The 23,031-nt window shown below is 44.1% G+C and overlaps 2 protein-coding genes across 2 annotated transcripts; both read left to right on the forward strand.

The window, feature by feature from the left end:
* Positions 1 to 3,542: 3,542 nt before the first annotated feature.
* gjb9b (gap junction protein beta 9b) lies at positions 3,543 to 14,888 on the forward strand. Its single transcript, XM_080787716.1, has 3 exons — positions 3,543 to 3,641; positions 11,801 to 12,284; positions 13,793 to 14,888. The coding sequence occupies exons 2-3, from the start codon at positions 11,895 to 11,897 to the stop codon at positions 14,225 to 14,227; spliced, it is 825 nt and encodes a 274-aa protein (XP_080643842.1). The 5' UTR covers positions 3,543 to 3,641; positions 11,801 to 11,894; the 3' UTR covers positions 14,228 to 14,888.
* A 535-nt stretch (positions 14,889 to 15,423) lies between these two features.
* On the forward strand, positions 15,424 to 22,550 carry pef1 (penta-EF-hand domain containing 1). Its single transcript, XM_080787536.1, has 5 exons — positions 15,424 to 15,534; positions 16,577 to 16,823; positions 18,660 to 18,815; positions 19,782 to 19,925; positions 20,861 to 22,550. The coding sequence occupies exons 1-5, from the start codon at positions 15,508 to 15,510 to the stop codon at positions 21,088 to 21,090; spliced, it is 804 nt and encodes a 267-aa protein (XP_080643662.1). The 5' UTR covers positions 15,424 to 15,507; the 3' UTR covers positions 21,091 to 22,550.
* The last annotated feature ends 481 nt before the right edge of the window (positions 22,551 to 23,031 follow it).

Genomic DNA, 23,031 nt, shown 5'->3' on the forward strand with positions numbered 1-23,031 from the left:
CACACCAATGGCAGAAGAAACCATGCAAGGCACCAACCAGCACATCAGGAGTAATTAGGGGTTCAGTGTCTTGCTCAAGGACACTTTGACACCAACTCTGGGGGAGCCCGGGTTCAAACACTCTACCCCTGAGCCACCGCCACCCCAGGGGAACAGATGGGGTGAGACACACACATAGAGACCTGTGGATGGCGGATTTGGCCATGGTTGCTGCAGATAACCGCGGTTGGCGGATGGTGTGGTTAATACAAATAGGATGATGTGGTTATATACTGGGCGGATAATGAATTTGCGTTTGCGGGTGACAAAAAACTTAATCCGCAGGTCTGTAGTGACAGTATAGATATTTGACAAAGACATGGACAGGGAGAGAGACAGACCGAGTGAGACTAAACAACTGAGTCATGGTAGGAGTCAGAGGACACACAGGCAAACTTATTGAACATAATGCTCAACATGTCATTATTGAGCCAATGTACATTACCATATCATGTAGGCTACACCATGCTTGGTTTAAATCATACCCAAGGACATTGACTTTAAGCAATGTTTATTCTGTTAATTCTCCATGCAGATCCCCCAAATCCCCCCCCGGCCCCCTTGTGCCTGTCTGTTTGCTGTTTTGTTCCATTTTTACTGACTTGTTCAGCTAAGACTCAAGTTGTTTCAAGCAATGCATCTCCTGGACGCCTACCAGTTTCTGCGGATTAACTCAATTTACTTTCAGTTTTTCATCAAGCTTGTTATTCTCAGAATCCCTTCCCTATTGTGAAGTGTGATGTTCATAGAAGGACTGTTTAGCATCTCCATCTGGTGCTTGCTTTGACAACAAAACAATTAAGCCTTATGCTATGCCTAATCGTATGTCTGTGTTGCACAGTTGCACTGCATATAGACCTATTGACCAATGCCCAAAATAATTGCCACAAGTCAACAGGGTGAAGGTCCATATTTTGCTTGAACATAGGCTACTACTAGTTTTCACAAACAGCAGACTTCGACTTGAGCTGCTGAATATGGACAACAGAACAGTAATCTTGTGGAATCAGATTACAAGAAACTGCATAATCTATGTCAATTGCAATGTTAAAAGATGAAATAGTGATTATGTGAAGTAAATGTGTCAGAAATAGTCACTATTCGTGTCATAGTGCAAACCATAGTGGGTATATACAGTACAACTGTACAATGCACACAATTTCCAAAATCAAGATATTGCCTTTTTAGCCTCTAATGGCAGAAATGCCAAAATAACTGCAGTGTTTTCCATTTACTTCCACCTTTTCCTTTCTCACTGATGATGTGGCTGCTTTATTCTGGTAACAGAGATGAGATTTGCTGATTCTCTGTCCACTCAACATTGATCCCCTCTCTCCCAACCAACAGAGGGGGGGAAAGTGTATTGAACAAACCGTGGAACATGAGCACCCTCTCATGGACAGCACACTACATAGCAGTCACGATGATATTTCTCCTGTGCCACAGTCCCCCATGACAATGTTTGGGAGTAATGTAATTTGTAAAAGTCCATTGTGTGTTTTTTTTGTTTATTGTTTTCCATTTACTCAATGCTGCAACAAAAGGAGACATTGTTCAGCAATGTTGAATGATGGGCATTGGGCAAGCGAGAGCATTTCCTTTGTCCCATGAGGGGGCCCGAGACGTTGTTTAACACCCTGCACACCCTAACTGAACCTAACCTGACTACGCCAGACTGGGCGGTATTGAGTTTGAGTTGACAAGTTGACAATATGCTCCTCTATCTGGGATCGTGTAGGGATAGGCGTTGAAACCCATTTTAAAAATAGATGCCTCATCGGCCGCTGCAGTTCAGTGGAGCCATGTGTCTCCAACGTAGGCGGAAGTGCGGAAGGGGCTCTGCGTCACTGCCACTCAAGTGACTATTGGCCAATCACAGCGCGTCTTTTCTGGGACTTCTGGGAATCAATTCAATCCAAGGGAACGTTACGTTCTGTGAAGCTTGGCAAGCTTCCGCTCATTCCGCTATACTTCACAGGGACTCTCGGGAAAGCTTGCCTACCCTCGAGAAGCACACGCCCCAGAGCCGGAAGAGGCGTCTACCCTTTTATGTCTATGTTGAATCCGGCCTGTGCCCAGGTCTAAACAATCAGTGGCAGCTATGGGCGGGATCTTGGCGAGACTGGGTGTAATGGCATCGAGAAGCGCCTGTTGCAATTGTATTTCCTATAGAGCCTTAAAATGTTTGTGTGTGTGTGTGTGTGTGTGTGTGTGTGTGTGTGTGTGTGTGTGCGTACTTGCATGCGTTTGTGCGTGCACGCGTATCCAGCTTTTATGAGTTCATTGGGGTGTGCCTGTGTGGGTTGGTGCTTCAAATTGTTGTTGTTGTAAGCACTACTGTACATCACTGTATCTCCACGGAAACTGCTAAAGAAAACACTTAGGTGGGTTAGGCTCATCTCATCTCGTCTCTGGCTCATTCCTCCCACCTGAGGAATGTGTGAGACTGTTTGCCACAGAAGACAACTGCTGTGAAGGATTAACACACTGATCCTGATTCAGTGTGGTGGACTTCCATTGAACACAGGCAACAGATCTTTTTAATTGCCGGAAATGCAAATTGTGTGTGTGTGTGTGTGTGTGTGTGTGTGTGTGTGTGTGTGTGTGTGTGTGTGTGTGTGTGTGAACATTTCATTTGAAGTCATGTAATAATTATATTAACAAAACCACTGTCTAGACATGGCATAAATATTAAGTTGTCCCTTATCTGTTGCCATACTCATCGGCCGCCAGTGTTAGATCAGTGTCATATTTACATTCTACTTGCATGTGCGTGGCATGCATGCGTGTGCAGTTTTGCTAAAAAATGTGCACACTTGCTGGTTCTTGTTATACCTCCCAATGGCTTGAGCAAACAATTGCTGGCCCATGACACATAACTAGCTGATGAAGCAAATATGTTAAGTGGGATGTAAAGGTTAGACACACAGACAGACCCATAGGGGTCCATTTGTCACATTCTCACAGTAACTTAGGATTTTACTGGCTGCACCCATAGAGGCTGCACCTGAAACCAACATGGAACCAAGTGTTCATGTGGGCCCTCCGCCTTCCTATACTGAATTAAAATGTGCTGATTTGCATCAATTTCACACTCATACCTGTCCTTTTACATGCAAACCATCTGTACGCCGATCTATCATGAGCATTGAAGTCAGTTCCTTACTTCCTGCGCCTGCCTGCCTACCTGAGTTTTGTCTGCTTATACTTGTCTTTCTGACTGCGTGTCTGTGTCCATCTGTTTGCTTGACCGACTATATCCATTTCCTCCTGCATCTCTCTCTTATCTCTCTTACATCTCTTGTCTTATCCCAGATGCCTCAAGGCAGGCTTGTTCTTGTCCAAAGGAAGGTTGCTAAACAGGTCCAGAATAGAACTATAGATATGTGTGTTTGCATAATGTGTGTGTAGTCTATGATGCTCCACCCCTAGTCCCACTCAAACTAACTAACTAAAAAAATCTGTAGATAGCTGCAGCCTACAACCACACCCCCTCTCCCCTCCCTCAATCCAGGTGAAGTCAGTCTCTCCAGGAAACAAGACAGAAAATATCACCTCTCTTTCAGTTCCTGAGGACACATCTATACTCTGCTCTGTCCACGGTAAGGCACTATACCTTATTGTCCTGAATATAAGACTGTTTTTTTTTTTCAATGGAAATATCCTAAAAAACAGGGTCGTATTATAATCGGGGACTAGACTATTTGGCATTCAATGTTCTTTTACCACAAATGAGTCTGAATCTAGTAATTTTACAGGTGAAGAAAAGAAAGGATCAGTGGAGGACCAATGGACAATGATGCTAGTCTGTGGGAAAAGGGATTCCGAAAGGACTTGAGTAATAGTAGCTGGTTGTAGGGGACTTGTTCACATGTCAAGGAGCAGAGAGCTGAGCCCAAGTGCACATGGAGCAAAGAGAAGCAAAGACAGATTATGTAACTGGTGGTAATATCAGCAAAACATGTCATACAGTATATTTGCTTGGACTCGATGCTCCATTTTGACGGATATATTGGCTTGGACTCGATGCTCCATTTTGACGAATGTATTTTATATTTTGGCAGCCACATGAGAGCAAATGCCACAAAAAGGAATATATGTAGGCTACCAATGAAATTAGAACCGGTACTAAAGATTATACTGGGGGAGGTTAATTTGTTGCTGAGATGTTGGAGGGCAAACTGACACATAAAGACACCAGGCTTAGTAGTTACTGAGGTATGTAAGCTAGTTCAACCTGTAGAGCCAGTCACAGCCACGGATCTATCACACTGTCAAATGAGCTGACCTGATACAGCAGTGAGATGAAAGAGCTACAGTATATGAACTATACTGTTTTCAAGCAGTGATCCTAGTAGTGTGTAATTGCTAATTAATAATTGATGACATCTATTGACGTTGCATTTAGACTGATTTATATTATTGGCCTCAGATAGGCCATAGGGATAGGTTATAAGAAATAAATGATGACAAAGATTACACATTTTTGTTCGTACATCATGGATTAATTCAACCATTGTGCTTTCTTTTTTTTGCGTGAAAAGATTGCTTTTTTCTTGGTCTTTTATAACTCAACGATAGCTGATCCATTCTGAACTCATAGGTCTAAGCATCTAAAATCGAAAGCAAGGATATGGCTTACAGCCTTGCTTCTCAGCTACATAGACCATAAAGCACTGGTGAGGAACAGCAAAGGCATCGAGATGCACAATAAGATCGATACCACTGATCGCGTTATCCAGTTAGATGCAGACATGAACCGTGGGTGACATTTATGTTCTGCGTTGTAACTTGAGTGTGTTCAGCAAATAAAACACCTTTCTTTACAAGTGCTGTAAGAATTCTAGAGTGTGCACTGACTCATTTGACAGGCATGTCCACACTCCACAGTAACCCTGACAAAAATTTGGCCTGGACTGGCCCACCACAACCAGCGCGCAGATAATCTACTGACTTTTCGGGTCGAGTGCCGAGGCCCATACAAATACTTGAAATACAAGCCCTTAACACCACCACATTTACAGTACAACATAAATGATACACAACCAACAGACAACTAATGTAACATTTGACCCAGACCGGCCCACCAGAGGGTTGGCCCACCGGGCATATGCCTGGTATGTCCTGTGGCCAGTCCACCCCTGAGTGCCCTACATTATAGTGCAGATGGACTTGAAATGGAGAGCTTGTACTCAGAGAGAGTCTATTCATCATAACATCACGATTGTATGAAAACATGAGTTGAGTTTGGTTCAGTGCCGTTTTCTTGGAATCGTAACAGCGGAATCCTGTTTTAGGTTCACATGTGTTCAAAACCACTACGTTTTAGTCCTCTCCTGCCAACAGTGCCACTCCAGTGATACAAATAAAGTCTGATTCAAATGAGTCCTAATTGGAATTAACTTGAATTAACTATTTTTTTAAAACTTTTAGCATGAGGTCAGCGGACTGACCTCATGCTTCCTTACAATGCATGAGGAGTCCAAGCTGCTTCTTTTCACCTGACAGGGGGGAGTTTCCCCGGCCGGACATAGTGTGTGGAAGGAACACGTTATTCCGACCAGTTCATTTCCCCTCCATCAGGCGCCCCGGCTGGCCAGGGGGATGTAGTTTAGAGACCAGGATTACTGCATGTTTTTGTGTAAAAAAAAACAGACAATGCAAATATTTGGGCTGATATCCCCTTTCTCTCCATCTCAGCACAGAACAGCCACACATCTTTCAACAATCAAATTATATTCTTCAAACTAAGTATGCAATTGCTTTTGTAGAGCCTACAATTAGGCTTTACAGCAGGGCAACAGGGTTGTACATGTTTGACGCGTGCAGTAGTGTGATTAATTCAATGTCCAGAAGTTTGTCTTTCTTTCGATATGTCAATCCATTTATTGTATACTCAGAAGTAGTAACATTTGTCAATAAACTGAAACTGTTAAACAAACAAACGCACTGAAACTATAATGACCACGCACGGGCACGGTCGAAAACTGTCTTGTCTTCCCCTGTCGCACCTGAGTGCCATCAGAGGGACAGGTACTTGAGCGTTTCCAAGACAACAATCATCATGACGTCATCGTACAGAGAGACATCGTTAACTTCATCATTAATTAGTGTAAATAAACAAAACAAATAAACAAAAGGCATTTTGGCTCCAACACACCGGCCCCTAATTGGGAACGGCAGGATGCCGTGAGCAATTCAATTCAAATAAATAACAAAGGGAGCCAATAATTCATACAACACTCAAACCCTCTGCTTCGTGGATCAAGCAAAGCTTGTTTACTGGTCTGTCCAGTGTGCTGGTTTTTGGGTTTGACCCGTGCAGAACGCACTAATCTGGCCACTCGTCCTCTGGTTTCCATAGAATCCACCTTCTGTTGGTCAGCAGATCATCCACCTTTACTCCTCTGTGGCGTCTGCAGAACACAGTCAGACAGAATCTTTCTTGTACCTGCGTTGGCACTAGTGATCCAATATGTTCTCTGCAATCTGGAGAGAACATGCTTCCTTCCGCCATGGCCCACTTGTTCATGGATGTGCTTCAGTATGAGAGTGGATATATGGAGGTCTTTTGTGAGGATAACAGGATGTTTGGATTCCTCAGGCATTGCTGCCCTACTCAGCCTTCCTCCAACTCTAAGCAAACCATCCTCCAGAATGGGGTCCAGTTTATCTATGGGACTGTCTTTCTTCACTTCACCCAATCCAGATGTCAACACAGCAAGTTCATCTGGGAACCTTTGCTGCTGAGTGAACCCGTTAGCTGTGGAATGATCATCTGGCGTTAAATGCTGGCTTCCCAATGCAGCTCTAATGCGCTTCATTTCTTGTTGAACCTTTTCCGCATTTTCCTGTTGAGCCTTTTCCGCATTTTCCTGGTGAGCCCTTTCCGCATTTTCTTGTTTCCGCTGGTTTCTTTTTTGACTCATGTTCAATAGAGTGCTCATATCATCCCTTGACATTTCCTCTTTGTCTTCTGATGATTTCTCATTGCAATCATGGTTGTACTGATTGTGCAGCAACTCCTCCAAATGCGTTATGGAGGTCCTGTTGACAGTAACATTCTGATTCTTTTCACTGTAGCCACAAAGGGGACCATTAATGACCCACCCCAATAGGGTCCTAATGGCATATGGCCCATTGCCACGACTGTTCACAACTTCCCACGGTTCAAGCAGTTTAGAGGCATTGGTACCTATCAATAACTCAACGTCAGCTTGAATGCGTGGAAGAACAACCCCATTCAAATATGGCCACTTAGTCAGCTCCTCTTCTTTAATCATGTTACTGGTGGTTACAGGCATTTTCTTCTGAGTGTAGACCTTGGGCAGGTCAAAAAACTGTTCTCCAGTGAGGCTTGAGATTTCCAGGCCCGTCAGCATATAGCTGGAGACAATTGCCTTTGGGCCCATGGTTAGCAGGCCGATTTTGGCTTTCCTTCCATTCAGATTTAACTTTTTCATTAGGGCCTCTGAACAAAAGGTGTCGGTACTGCCGGGGTCAAGGAATGCATAAGTTTCAATTATTTTGTGTCCCTTGCTGGACTTCACTTGCACAGGTAAGATTGACAGAACACCACTGCTGTCACCGGCCCCTGTTTGTCCACAAGTTTGCAAAGAGACCTGTAGATTGCTCACTGATGTGTTGCTTGCTCTCTCTGTTTGATCAAATTCAATATGAAGAAGACTGGGATGTTTTTTGTTGCACACCTTGCAAGTCAAACGGTCAACACAAAATTTGCTTAAATGTCCAACATGAAGGCAGCCAAAACAGATTCCCTTTTGCTTGATGAAGGCAACCTTGTCCCCATGTGCCTTTTTCTCCATCTGTGGACATTGATCAAGAGTGTGGGTTTTAGAACAGCATACACAAGTGGTGGTGTTGTGAGCAGATGCATTACTTGAACTGTGTGTAGATCCCTCTTGGTCTTCTACTTCAGGGGTTTCAATAGTAGTAGCAAAACTGTCTCCCTTGAACTTGTGTTGGCCCTGTGACTTCATTCTGTTCATCGGCTTTCCTGGGTTGCCTGTACCCTGTGTGGGATTCTGAATGTCCCCAAAGACTGGATCAGACACAATCTTCACCTGGCGCTCAATGAAAGCTACAATGTCTGTGAATTGTGGTCGGCGGTGATGCCTTTCCATTATACCACATGCAGAGACTCTCCAAATATCTCGTAGCTTATATGGGAGCTTCGAAATCACAGTTTTCATGTTGGCTGGCATGTCAAGTTCCCTCATATACTGTACAGTCTCCATGGCATTGCAACACTGGCGAAGGAAGAGTGAATATGCGCGAAGGGATGTCAGATCTTCAGATTTCAACAGCGGCCAGTTGAGCACCTTCTCCATGTAGGCTGCTGTGATCTTGTACTCATCTCCAAAGTGTTGCTCAAGGAGGTATTTTGCCATGTCATAACCTCTGTCTGGCTCCATGTGTTGACAGCTGCGTACAAGTTCATTGGGCTGACCCTTGGTGTACCTTTCCAAGTAGTACAGACAGTCACCTTTGTTGCTTGCATTTCTCTCCACACAGTGTGCAAAGGCCCTGACAAAGGGTCTGTATCGCAGAGGATCCCCATCAAAATATGGAATCTCTCTGGGTGGCAGTAAATGAGAGGTTTGCTGTGCCATTAGCATTGCCGTAATGTCATTTTGTTGTTGTAGCAAGTTGCATACAATTGAGGTTTCATTTGGTTGCTGTGGGGGGTTTGAAATGAGTGGTTGCTGCTGTTGTATGAGTGGTTGTTGTACACATGGTTGTGGGGGTTGGATGTATTGTGTCACTGGTTCATAGTCTCTGGCTAGGGGATTGAATGTGACTGAAGGTACTTTTGCCCTTGTGGCTTTCCTGAAGTATGAGTCCATTCCATCAGATGGTGCGTGTGATGGGGTTTGGTGACTGGGGGATTGTAGCACTGCTATTTTGGCATTAGCAGCTGCCAGTTGTGCATCCAGTTCCATACTTTCCTTCTTCTTTCTTAGTATTTCTTTTTTTTGTAACATTTCTCTTTGTAGCTGTAACATTTCTCTTTGTAGCATTTCCTCCTCTTCCTCAATTGCATGCCTTTCTTTTAATGCGGCAGCACTTACGGCAAGGGCTGCTCTCTCTGCCTGTGCCTGCCTGCAAGCTGATGAGTTGCTGGACCTGCTGGACCTGCTTGTTCCAGACCTGTGGCTTTTATCAGTGGACTTTGAGCTTTCAACATTTGAAATGCTGTCATTGGGATTGATTTCAACAACATCATCCCCACTTTGCCCAGTTTGTTTATTTGTCCAGTCATTCACCTCATCAATAAAGGCATGAACATTGATCATTTTTGCCTTGAACCAAATGTCATGTTTCTCTGTTTCCTCAGGCTCAATTAGTGGCAACAGAACACTCTGTGTCTCTCTTGCGTACTGGGCTATGTGGAGATATTTCATGAATGTTGATTGCACTTCCTGTTTGCTTCCTCCTCTTTGCATTAATTCCTCAATAACTCTCTGCAGGTTGGATGCCTTGTTTAGTGTAGATTTTCTCTCCCTTTGTAGCCAGTCAATTTTCTCAGCTAAGGCCTTTGGTGTTAATTTCACCTTGCGTTTTGTGATGGTTAGGCCCACCTGTGATTCCCTTTCACTGTGAACACTTTGGCCTGTGGTGGTCACATTGGAATGTGTTTCCATTTCACTGTGAACATTTGGACCTGTGGCGGTCTCATTGAACTGTGTTTCAACTTCACTGTGAACATGTTGACCTGTGGTGGTCACATTGGACTGCTTTTCAGCCTTTGATGGTTCAATCATTGCAACACCAGTTGAGCTTGTAATGTGCGATACAGCCACGGGGGGCTCTCCAACCACATTTGACTCAGTTGGACCCAGAACGCCATTATCTGGTTCCATTATTGCAACTAACCCAAAAGTGTAAAATGTAAAACCAGTACCTTGTTATTTCACAGTAAAAACACACAGTTATTCATCACAGTTAAAACCATCACATTAAAACCTTAAGACCTTATAAAACGTATAGGAGTTGAAAACCATAAAACCACCAATGCATTGGATTTACCAGAGCGCTTGTATTTGACCCTTTTTTCTTCTTTCTTTCTCAAAGTACTTCTTTGTGTGCACACGTTTGTTTTATATGGCCATATTCATATACCAGCTGGTAGCGCGCTACGTTACCTTTCTGTGCAGTGTGCACAGAGGACCGGCCCAATTCAAACTGGGAAAAGCTCCCAAGTGCACAATCAAGCACGGGGAAGTTGAACTGCTCCAAGCACTGCGAGGAGGGCGGGCAGCGCGGCTGTCCGCTCACCGGGACGTTCTGGCTGGCAGTGGCTGCGCTGCGGTGCTGGTCCGAACGGCGAGAGCCTGCGAGGCGGGCGTGGTGCCGTCGGGCTGGCTGGCTGCGCTGCGGTGCTGGTCCAAGCGTCGTGCGCCTGCGAGGCGGGCGTGGTGCCGTCGGGCTGGCTGGCTGCGCTGCGGTGCTGGTCCGAACGGCGAGAGCCTGCGAGGCGGGCGTGGTGCCGCCGGGCTGGCTGGCTGCTGATCCGACGCCGTGTCCTTCCGAATGGCTCCTGGTCCGTCCCAGTTTCGCACAAACACAGCGAAACGAGTGCCTTAAGCAACGATCACGGTCCCGTCCTCAACGATCAGCCGTCGCGTTGCCCACGAAGATCCTCTTCTTCCCAACTAAACTCAACTTTCATTAAACTAATAGTCCTTGTTTCTAACGAAGACTAGAGTTTTCGACAATGTAGAGCCTACAATTAGGCTTTACAGCAGGGCAACAGGGTTGTACATGTTTGACGCGTGCAGTAGTGTGATTAATTCAATGTCCAGAAGTTTGTCTTTCTTTCGATATGTCAATCCATTTATTGTATACTCAGAAGTAGTAACATTTGTCAATAAACTGAAACTGTTAAACAAACAAACGCACTGAAACTATAATGACCACGCACGGGCACGGTCGAAAACTGTCTTGTCTTCCCCTGTCGCACCTGAGTGCCATCAGAGGGACAGGTACTTGAGCGTTTCCAAGACAACAATCATCATGACGTCATCGTACAGAGAGACATCGTTAACTTCATCATTAATTAGTGTAAATAAACAAAACAAATAAACAAAAGGCATTTTGGCTCCAACAGCTTTAGTTTATTCAGATGACGCCGGCCTGCCCGACCCCCTTCCGTTCAAATGACCATAGTGGCTTTGCCTACTGAAAAGTATTGGGCAATGATTCATTGATGGGTAACGAGTCGGTATTGAAAAGGTAGCGCTGCATAAATACTAATCAGCAAAAGCCCAAAGGGAGAAAGTGGAGAGTATGTTTACAGTAAATGATGAATGACTGCTGCGCATTCCCACAGACAATCTTCGTCTCAAGGATAAAAGTGGCTCTTTATAGTTTTGTTTGTTTATTTGTTTGTTTTGTTTCCCAGAGGGAAATTACTATGATTTTCATTGATTCTACCTATTATAATGGCCCCTGAAATTGGATGTGTCCTCTTCAAAATGATAAAATAGGGCCCTTCACTTTTAGACCGCATTAATTAAACTTCTGATTATATTTATGCGTACAGACTACAGTATATGTGCACATGCATGTGAGTGTGACCATATCTACAGTACCATAGTATATACATGTAATGGAATACACATAATAGCAGCATTTTATATCGATACTGAAACATCATGCTACTTATGAAATGTTGCTCTACCTCATTTACGCTCAGCCTAACATCCATTTATCTGTTGTTGTTTTTCTTCACTGGCAGATCACCGGCCACCGCCTATCCCCACCTGCCCCCCCCTGTCCCAGGATTGACCTGCCCCCTCTGTGTTCTCCCCAACCTCTCCCAAGCAGCAGCCATGAACTGGTCAGCACTGGAGGCCCTGCTCAGCGGGGTCAACAAGTACTCCACCGTGTTCGGCCGCGTCTGGCTCTCCATGGTCTTCGTCTTCCGCGTCATGGTTTTTGTGGTGGCCGCCCAGCGGGTGTGGGGCGACGAGAGCAAGGACTTTGTCTGCAACACGGCGCAGCCGGGCTGCACCAACGTCTGCTACGATAGCATCTTCCCCATCTCCCACATCCGCCTGTGGGCCTTGCAGCTCATCTTTGTCACCTGTCCCTCGCTGATGGTGGTGGGGCACGTCAAGTACCGCGAGAAGAAGGACGTGCAGTACACCTCGACGCACAACGGTACTCACATGTATGCCAACCCCGGGAAGAAACGGGGAGGGCTGTGGTGGACATATCTGGTGAGTAATCTGTATACAACAGAGACATTTCATATCAAATTCATACCCAAAACTAAAGAATATTTTGTTATTGTTGGTTACGGTTTTGATTACGATTCCATGCTGTATTTATTGATGTGGTACCATAGGATAGATAACAGGCAAAATAACAATTGTTCTACGATCTCTAATAGGCTATACACACGCCATTTTGGAAAGAACTTGGGCCCCTTCCCTACTTCCTTCACAGGTGTTACCGGCCGGCGGCCGCTGATACTAATGAAGGCTCTGGTCAAACAGAGTCAGGGTGCTGCTATTGTGTGTGTTGGGTTATTGGCTCACGTACCGGAAACACCAGTGGGTCTCAAAGTGTCCTTGAATGGGTTCTACTTCTAAATGGCCCTGTACGGGTGTGTATTCTGTGTGAAATGTGTACACTCCCAGAGTTATGGGGGTCCTTGAAATTTAAAAGTTTGAGAACCATTGCACACTAAACGGAACAGAGCCTTAATTAGTATCAACAGTAAACACCTAGTAGGGAATTCTGTGTACATATCCCATTGTGTAGACTTTGTAATGCAGATATTTAACAATAATTTAACTCTTGAGAGCGTAAAATAAAAGCAAATGGACCCTTAAGGATCCATTTGGGTTAACTTTACGCTCTCAAGAGTTAAAGATCTATAAGGGTCCATTTGGTTACCAACTCTCCATCATTTACCTGGGAACCATGCACCTGGAACCCCCTCAAGGACCACTGGTTGAAAACCACTGCTCTAATCCCTTGACCACTGAAAGATTGTCATGGCATACAACTTCACACTTTATAACAAAATACATACATAAATGGATGCACCTGGGACGTATCCTCAGTGATGTATCCCAAGGTCATCGGGGTTTCGGGTCTCGCAACATCATACCCCTCACTCAGGTGACCCAGCCGGGAGTGATCAAGTCCCGACTTACGTCCCAGTAGCTACCCTCGATAAGTCCCATTAGGGAAAAACCAGGGCCACACAATCCATTCCTCCTGAACTACTCTGCCGGGACTGGGAGGTACCATTCTGGCACATGGAAGGACTAGGCTCTGTGGGTTGACACCTGTCCGGGCCCCTCCTACGTCTCACCAGGTCCACTCCTGCTCTCACCAGGTCAGGCCCTGTGCGTTGCACCAGGCACTTTATTCAGGAATGGTGGATTCTCAAGCCGCAACGGTTCCGCAGGCTCCACCTTGCCCTTGGTGGTGCCGCAGGCTCCGCTTGAGGCTTGCATGGCCCTCCTAAAGGCCTCACCGTGGGTTTGTTGGGCTTCTTCCTCACGGAAGACACAGGCTGGGGCGCTAACCCATACTGCTCCCGGGTGCCGTCTAATTTCCGGCTGCCACCCGTCTCTCCGGTGGTCACCAGACTATTCCTGGTTGTCACTTAGTCTATTCCTATGAGTCACTATAAATAGAAGTATAAATTATAAGTTGCTCTGAAGAAAGAATGTCAGATAAACGTCTAAATTGTACATTGCACTCACCACAGGTGAGTTTGATCTTCAAGGCAAGCTTCGACGCTGGCTTCCTCTACATCCTGCACGAGGTCTATAAGGGTTTCGACATGCCCCGCCTGTCCAAGTGCTCCCTGGAGCCCTGCCCCAACACGGTGGACTGCTACATCTCCCGTCCCACGGAGAAGAGGATCTTCACCATCTTCATGGTGGTGTCGTCCGCCTGCTGCATTCTCATGTGCATCTGCGAGATGATCTACCTCATCTGCACACGCATCCAGAAGCTGGTCAGGAAGAAGAAGGAGGCACACAGGAAGCTGTTCGCAGAGACCCACGAGATGATGCCCTTGGCCCGGCCCAGGCCCGAGTTCATGTCAAAGTCGTCGGTCCGAGTGGACCTCACCAATACAGCCTCCATCCAGAACCTCAGCAACATCAAGACAGAGGCAGGACCCTCTGAGAAAAAATAGGACAATGTGTGACTGGCTGAGTGGAGAGACTGGGTGAAATTGAAACTACAATATGTGTTTTTTTCTTTTTCTTTTGTGAGCTTTCAGAAGACTATACTTTTTGAAGAACTTTTTGAAGACAGAATATGTTAAAATGTCTTGTGAAGTGTATGTAGATAGCCCTACCCAATAAGACTGGAAGAGAGGGGAGGAATATATACATTCTTTCGTCATAATTACTATTTCATTATCCATTGTTATTGTTTCATTTGGCCTATTCGTGTCATTGTATTTTGTGAAGAACAAAATTGTACATAGAAGGAAGTATGGAATCGCATAGAATTAACATGTACCACATTGAATGTACCACGTTGAATGTCATTTTTCTTGTCTTTAAAATAAATTATAACTAGAGGACCGCCACACACACACACACACACACACACACACACACACACACACAAGCACTTAGGGATAGGGACCCCTGCAATAACACAGCAGCCTGATTCTCAGAGATGAGAGGTGTGACCTATTTAAGACGAACTGAAGTAACATTCCAGTGGATTGTTTGTAATTTTGAAGTAAGAAGATTATCTAATTAAAGTTTGTAATTTTGTCTATATAGGCCTACATGTATTTATTTATTACTGTGACTCATAAAGCTATTTATCTCTGAAAATGACACGACGTAGTCCTTCTTTCCTTAAGCTTCAACATTCTATGTAATCTGGTTTGCTTTAATTTAAATAATAAAGAGAAGCTTATGTGTTCTCGTCTGATCCACTCTGGCAAACAGAACTATCAAAAGTTAAATATTTGTTCAGTCCGGAGTCAATGCGAGGACATCAATTTTGATCATAGCAAGACAATGTGTGAATGAGAGATGAATGGCCCTGGGTCCGCGAGATAAAGAGAATGGGTGAGGGTGACAGTTGAGTTGAGAGCCAGAGAGAAAGAGGAGGGTTGAATTGAAATAGAATTGGGGGAGAGAGAGAGAGAGAGAGAGAGAGAGAGAGAGTCAGTCAGTCAGAGAGAGAGAGCAGCATTGTTCTGTATAATTAGCAGAGGAGGCGAATAGGCGTGTGCGTGTGCCGCGTGTTGACTTTGCGGGTCCATTTGGTTTCGGGTCTTTACCCAGGCAGTGACTCACTTTGTTCATCATATCTTTTCCATGTCGTCATGCGGTCCGGGGCGGGGCTTGTGGGTGCGGCTTTTGACGGACACGTGAATGCACCAAACAGGCGGAGCTCCAGTCCAGCCTCGGCGATTACGGATGCGTCGTTGTAGGAAGTAAATAAAAAATGAGCTTTCATTACGGTCACGGTCAGGTAATAACTGCATTTCGTCTCTTTATTACTATGATAATTGTTTAATTACTGCTCAGACTGCTAGGGGAATGACTGATTTAATGTTTGCGGGGGAAAAAAGGATATTTGGACTGTAGTGTAAAGAAAAGTTGTGTTATTGACGACAGCTATTTGGAAACGAAGGCATGGTAGCTATTACATTATTATTATCATAGCACATATTTCAAACATCCATGATCTTATTTATTATTGTACTCATGGCCACCACATGTCCATCTATAACGCTATACTTATTTGTAGCTAAAATGCAGCTACAACATATTCTCTTAACATTTAACAAAGTATACCGGTAGCTACACAAAAGATAGATTTCTTTCGAAATAAGTTAGCTGCAGTATCCTACACTTAAAAGTGGCTAGCGCTACTGTACATCAAAGCTAAATGTGGCTGAGGACATCTTATGACATTGAAGTGATTTGTTGAATAAAAGGTGGATGGATATGGAGAATCTCTGTGATTTGGACAAAATGGCAGTTAGTGAATAGTGATAGACAAAGTGGCATAGTCAGTGGCCGTGCAGCTAAACGTATGTTCAGCTGCCGTCAGTGCCGTGCAGGCAGCTGAAAATGTAGTGAGTCAAGCTTATGGTGAAATCTAAGATTCAAATCAAAGTAGATCATTCTTGTAGGAGACGGAGGGAGACCCGCACACGGCCACTTGCTGGTTCAAGAGCTTTTATTTATATAGTCAAAGTGCAACGTTTTGGTCTTGCCCGGGGTCACATGTGGAAGTGTTATGAAATGAAATGTTACGATTCCCAGTACTTAGAGCTAGCTATGCTAACTCAAACAGTACTGAACTAACAGTGTTCAGTAAGTCACAACTAGCCAGTAGGCCTATTATACACTATTGATTAGGTCACTTTATTAATCCTTCCTAAAAACAGCAACAAACACCTTGACCAGTTACAGTAGTACCACCTAAAGTTACTAATTACTTAGAATACAGTCTGTATTGTCTCATAATTATATGTGACTCAATGAACTTTGCTCTCTCACTGCAGGGCTATCCAGGGGGGTCCAACCCACCATCTGCCGCTCCATACAGTGGTGGAGGTGGTCCATATGGACATCCCCAAGCTGCCCCATACGGAGGTGCTGCAGGAGCAAACGGAGGGCATTACGGTGGGTACGGTGCCCCACGACAAGGGGCACCATATGGGCATGGAGCAGGGAGTGCCCCTAGTGCACCGTATGCTGGTTATGGTGGACAGCATCACCAGGGACCCTATGGACACCAGGCTCCTACAGGTAACTAGTGCACAGGATTGAGCCATTTATGTGGATGTAAAACAAGCTGTAAGCCTGTCTTTGTGTATATGACTATCACTACCCCAGTCAGAGGTCTAAGGTGCCCACTGTACCTACAGTATATATCCTATACGATCAACCCCTGTGGCCTTCCATCCTGCACTGTCTACACTGTAGTTTTTACGTGCAGCTGCTGCTGGTCAAAATATTCTCCTTGTTTTCCTACACTTTTATAGTCCATTTGAAGCCACTGCGTTGCCATGGTTTAGTTTGTTGTGATCCGTGAACGCATCATCGGCAGTGCTCGGCACAAAGCCAACAACAACCCCCCCTCCACCCTTTTCATGTTGGGGAGGATTTCTCGTACCACCAGAGGAGGTCCTTTGTACCACTAGTGGTCTACTCTACAGTAAGGAGGTCCTTTGTACCACTAGTGGTCTACAGTAAGGAAGGACGTACCACCAGAGGAGGTCCTTTGTACCACTAGTGGTCTACAGTAAGGAGGTCCTTTGTACCACTAGTGGTCTACAGTAAGGAAGAGAAAACCTGACGTATGGAGACACGGTCAATAAACATGATTACAAGTTGAAGCCACGTCGACCAGCACCACCACTCCTCACGCAAAGGCTCTCGTTCTCTCCTGCCTCGCTGTTTTGGTTGGATGATGGATAGTTAGTGACTCAGGCTCTAGCTCCATGGCTCACAGAGTCATGTAGAGAGACAGTGCTCAGTTTGTGCCCCTCAGCAGGATTACACTGCTGGAGCGATGACTCGGGTAATACTCTCTGTGTGTGTGTGTGTGTGTGTGTGTGTGTGTGTGTGTGTGTATTTCTAATGCAAGAGATTTTAGTGTGTGTGTTGATGCTGAGTCGAGTCACAGAAGCAAGCCTTTATCATTCCCAGCAGCGACAGCAGCTCCTAACAGGGCCAGGCCTTCGAGTGACACTTATCCCTTGCTCCCTCTTCGTTTTTCTGACAGTCAGCCAACTCACCCCACCCCCACCCTCCTCGCTTCATCTCGCACTGGGCCTTCCGGCACTCTCTCCTCTGACCTTAATTCAGCATAGAGCCCCGCCGATATAGAATAATATTTATTATTATTTATTTATTTTTGCTCACAGAGGTCATTTCTCCATTATTGTTTGACAACATTATGCTAATATCTCCCTCCCTCACAAGATATACAGGCCCTGCAACAGGGATGTATAACTAGGGCACCAGTATAACTGGTGCAGATTCCTGTCAATCTCTAGCATAATTCTCCTGGATGATTCGATTCCTATTGACTACGCCTTCCTGTAATCGGCCATTATTTCAAGCTTTGTGTTATGAGCTTGTATTATCTTCACTTTGCATACCACCACCCCAATTATTTAAAATAATTCATGATGTAAACTGTAAACTATTTCCTCAACACATTTTTGGCAACTCTTGATTATGTGGTTTTTGGTTTTGTTGATTTATTTATTTTTGACAAATGCTACAGATGTGTTATTTCTTGTGATCATCATCTTGAGAAACTGTCAGTTTCAACTGTCAGTAATATTAGATTAGATTATTTTGCAAACAAACTAGATAGACATGGTTTTGATTCAAAGAGCTACTCCAAATATAATTAATAAATATAAATTAATTAATACATATTCCGCTGCTACAGTAAACTTCATGCCCTTTTAAAATGTGTTATTTTATCTCCCTGCATATAGGTAATTATAACACTAGACCTAACGAGGTCCTAAACAAGGTTTTTTTTTAAAACAATAGGTTGCTTGTAGAACCTCACCCCCACCTTTGTCTCCATCCCTAACCAAAGTCTCCATCCTTGACCCACTGTAGGTAACATCCCCCCGGGCGTCAACCCAGAGGCGTACCAGTGGTTCCAGACTGTGGATACAGACCACAGTGGCTTCATCACCCTGAGGGAGCTGAAACAGGCACTGGTTAACTCCAACTGGTCGGCATTCAACGATGAGACCTGCGTTATGATGATCAGTGAGTGAAACGTAGTGGCGTTTACCCAAAAAGAAACGCATAAAAGCCACTGAGGTGCTGCAACATAATGTTGCAGCAATGTGTCCATAATAAAATAACATGTGATAATTGTAGTAAAATATAGTTTGTTGCTTATAGTCTTGCAGTCCAGCAACATGAGGTGGTTAACTTCCAGTACTAAACTCTAGCATTATTTGTGTCATTTCAATCACAGACACTTATCCATCCGTAGCCGCCACAGTCAAAAACTAGCATACCTCCCTCCCATCTGGTTCGTTATGTTCCTGTGGTGGAATTGGGAAACAGGGTGAGATATTTTGAGTCACAGCTCGGTCGAAAGGGCAAAGGGGAAACCGCTCAAACGAAGGTGTCATCGATCAAGTACAGGAAGTAAGGGCCGATTCATACTCTTATTTTAGAGCTGAATAAAAGTTGGTTTGAGCCTACAATGTGACGTCATTTGAGGTTCGGGGGGGGGGCGGGTACCGAAACAGCGGTAAAATAGGAGTATGAATCGGCCCTTAGACATCAAATTGTTAACTGCACAGAAATACATGAGATTATCAGGGGGCATCAGAGACTCGCATGGATAGAAAGAAACCTTTTCGGTGAGACTAGTCGAGGGCGAATTACTCCAACAGTGCCACCTCTGTCTGCATGTCCCTGCATTCTGCAATGATACCATTATGATAAGGAAGAAAATGTGACTACTGAATCACCTTTTGATTAAGCATACAGAGAACAGATAACCTTCAACGCTGAATAACCGGTCCCTCGAAGCCTGAACAAACTATTATTAATATTTAAACCTTTTAAAGATGTAACTAATCATGTTGTAACTTGTTAATATAAAAATGTGTCATTTGCCATTACATGTTTTGAACACTAGCAGGGGGGAGGGGAGGGACTGTCAAAAGCTTTATGTGGCTGAATGTGTGATTGAATGCGTTTTCTTAATCTTAACAGACATGTTTGACAAGACACGGTCGGGGCGCATGGACCTGTTTGGGTTCTCTGCCCTGTGGGGCTTCATGCAGCAGTGGAGAGTTCTGTTCCAGCAGTATGACAGAGACCGCTCTGGCACTATCAGCGGCACAGAACTGCACCAAGGTACCTGCGTGTGTTTGTGGGAATGTTTGAACATAATATATGCACACAACCATTAATGCATGCATGTTGGAAATGCCAGTTATAACGGTTGCAACAATGACAATTAAGGAACCAATTATAGCAAAAATGAGGGAGGTGGTGGGTCAGTTCAGAATAAGAATCACTAAAGAAATCAGTAAATCAGCTTAACTGTGATTTATTAAAATAAAATAAAAGTGTCTCAAAAGGTAGGGGTGTGAAGTCCAAGTGTCCTAGCACTGTCCAAAACTAAACTCGTGTGTCCAAAACTAAACTCAGGTGTCCAAAAATAAAGCAAATCCAAACCAGTCTGTAGAGTGTGGCCAGTCTCCTCTGGCCACCCTTAAACTCCTCCGTAAAGTCTGGTCCAATATCCAAACTCCAAAAGTGGAAAGAAGGTCTCTAAATCTAATGGTAGAATCCAATCCCCAGGAAAGTACTCCAAAATAGAAATATGGCAAGACTTGGGAAATATTCCTCTTGCTTCTCCAGTAGCCTGTCTGCACCTCCACTCTGGACTGACAGAGTCAATCTCTCCAGGTGGCCCAAACATTGTGATTGCCCATCACTCCATCAGCCAGGTGACCTGTGGGCGGGGCTTCTCAATCACTGCCTGTTGCTATGGCAACACATGCATCTCACTGGCTTCTTGTAGCATATAGTCCATCAGATAATTAGGAAAATTTCATAGAGCAGCGGATTGGTAGAAAATAATAAAATACATGAAAATGGAAAATATGATGCTATATAAATATTTGAAGTATTTCAGAAAACTTAGGTCAGGATTAAGAAGGCGTTTTTAGAATCGGCATCAGCCCAAAATGGGATATACTTATACCACTAACCTATTTTACTGCGTTTACGTCTGTGGTTGTCATTGTTTTCAGCCCTCTCTCTGTGTTGTTTTCTCCCCTCAGCCCTCTCCCAGATGGGATACAACTTAAGTCCCCAGTTCACCGAGACCTTGGTGGGCCGCTTCGGTGTGCGCGGTGGGCGTCCGGGCATACAGCTGGATCGATTCATCCAGGTGTGCACACAGCTCCAGAGCATGACCGAGGCTTTCAGGGAGAAGGACACGGGCATGACTGGCAATGTCCGCATGAGCTATGAGGATTTCCTCTGTAGCGCAGTGTCCAGGCTCATGTGAGCCCTGGTGTATTATCCAGCTGCACTGGGTGGACAGTATAACTGAAATGTTCATGACTCTGTGTCATACAGATCTCCCTTGTGGCTCCCACAAGGACCCCCAGCTGTTTATTATAGTACCAGTGCACATTGTTTCAGGGATCAACAGATCCTGTCTATACCCAGGACAACATGACGTTGCTTCAAATTCAATATGAACTAGTCATCAAGGAGGGCAGCTGGATGGCATGAGTTTCATTGTGGGTCAGTATTACTAGAGCCAAAAGGGTGATTGGACTGGCATTATATGTCAATCATACTATTAATGCACTTCTCAAGACTGACAGATTAAAATAATTACCAATCTTATCTTTATCCAGGTGGTCTAGCCTTGAGTTAGTCAAGAGTGGCTACTACTATACATTGTCTTAACTATTAAGATGACTGTTAATCAAGATGCATATCTTGTACTTTAAACCACCATCAATTTTAAGAAACAATTGGCACAGTAACTTTGAAAGATAACATACACGGATGTTCTTGAATGGAAGAAGAGCATGCAAAGACCAGTACCAGGCCTCTTTCTTTAAAACTCATGCCATCCTGAAACCTCTGTACAATTTGAGTAGTAGTAGCTTTACATTATCAGTGCAAAGACTTGGAAGATGAAGAAACTGGGATGTTTAATTATTTTCTAAAGTTGTTTTATTTCCTAAAGTAGTTCAATTTAATTGCAACTGTGCGTTGTTGTGTGGCAAACCTGCTCACATACACCCTTATTTTCATGTGCCATTGAAGCCTCTTATACATTACCGGTGCTCAGTACTTCTATAAGGTATTTCCATTGCATATGTGCACCCTATATTAAGGTGCACAGCTTGTGATTTAGCAGTATGAAGTTCTAGCACCAGCTCAACTTTGATTCTGCATATGTGGCAGATTCTGCCAATGCTTTTCAATGCATTTTATGTATTACCATGTTTTGTTTTTGCTTATTGTAAATCGCTCTGGATTAAGAGCGTCTGCTAAATGCCAAAATTGTAGATTCATGTAGTTATAATGGGAATTGGGTTTGTTGCCATTCACGAATTTGCGAATAAAACAGCGCTCTGTCTCCCATTGAAAAGCATTGGTAATATCTGCTGCATAAGTTTGGTGTGACCACACCCTAACTGTGATGTCCCACCACTCCACTTGGTGAGAATTTGATCAAGTTGTATTTCAAATCGGCACCTAATTAATTCTATGCCCATATTTATTATAATGAATTTTCTCAACTGGACCAGTATGAAAAAGTGGCATAGCCTATAGACATTTTGTCTAAAGAACCAAAGAGCCAGTTTACCCATTTCATTTCAGTGACATGGGATCTTCCATAACTATGGGGCCAATATTTTTGCCTATATTTAGCAGTTAATGCACTTTAATGCATTTTGAAAATGTTGACAAAATATGTATTTGTGCCAGAACCTAATAAATGCTTTTATAAGATTTTTAAGATGTCTTTGTCATTTAAAAAAAGGTTTCATCAAATATTCCTACAACAAACCCATATCACTTGTCCACCAATCCAGAGATGCTTGCATGATATTTAGTTATGTTCTATTTATAAATGCGTTTGAAAGGTATACCCTAAAATATAAATGGCTTAATACCAACATTCCACTTCTTGTAGAATGAGTGACAAACCCCTCTTGATTCTTGAATAACAATAACTGACACTCCATTTCCCCAGACTAGCTTCTGATCATTGACGTGCATGATCCTCCAGTAACCACTAGGGACCGCTAAAACACAGGAAATCTTTGAAGGAGCGTAGGTAGTGTGTGACGTCTAGCCCAGGCTGTGATCACAGTGATTGCCATGTTTGTTGTTCGATTTGAGATTTGACTAAACACAGCAACACTATTATGCAAATGATCAAACAAATGGATTGCGTATTAATATAATATGAGTATGATAT

The sequence above is a fragment of the Protomyctophum bolini genome (genome assembly GCF_963924005.1).
Source record: "Protomyctophum bolini genome assembly, chromosome: 17".
In the NCBI taxonomy this organism is placed as follows: domain Eukaryota; kingdom Metazoa; phylum Chordata; class Actinopteri; order Myctophiformes; family Myctophidae; genus Protomyctophum; species Protomyctophum bolini.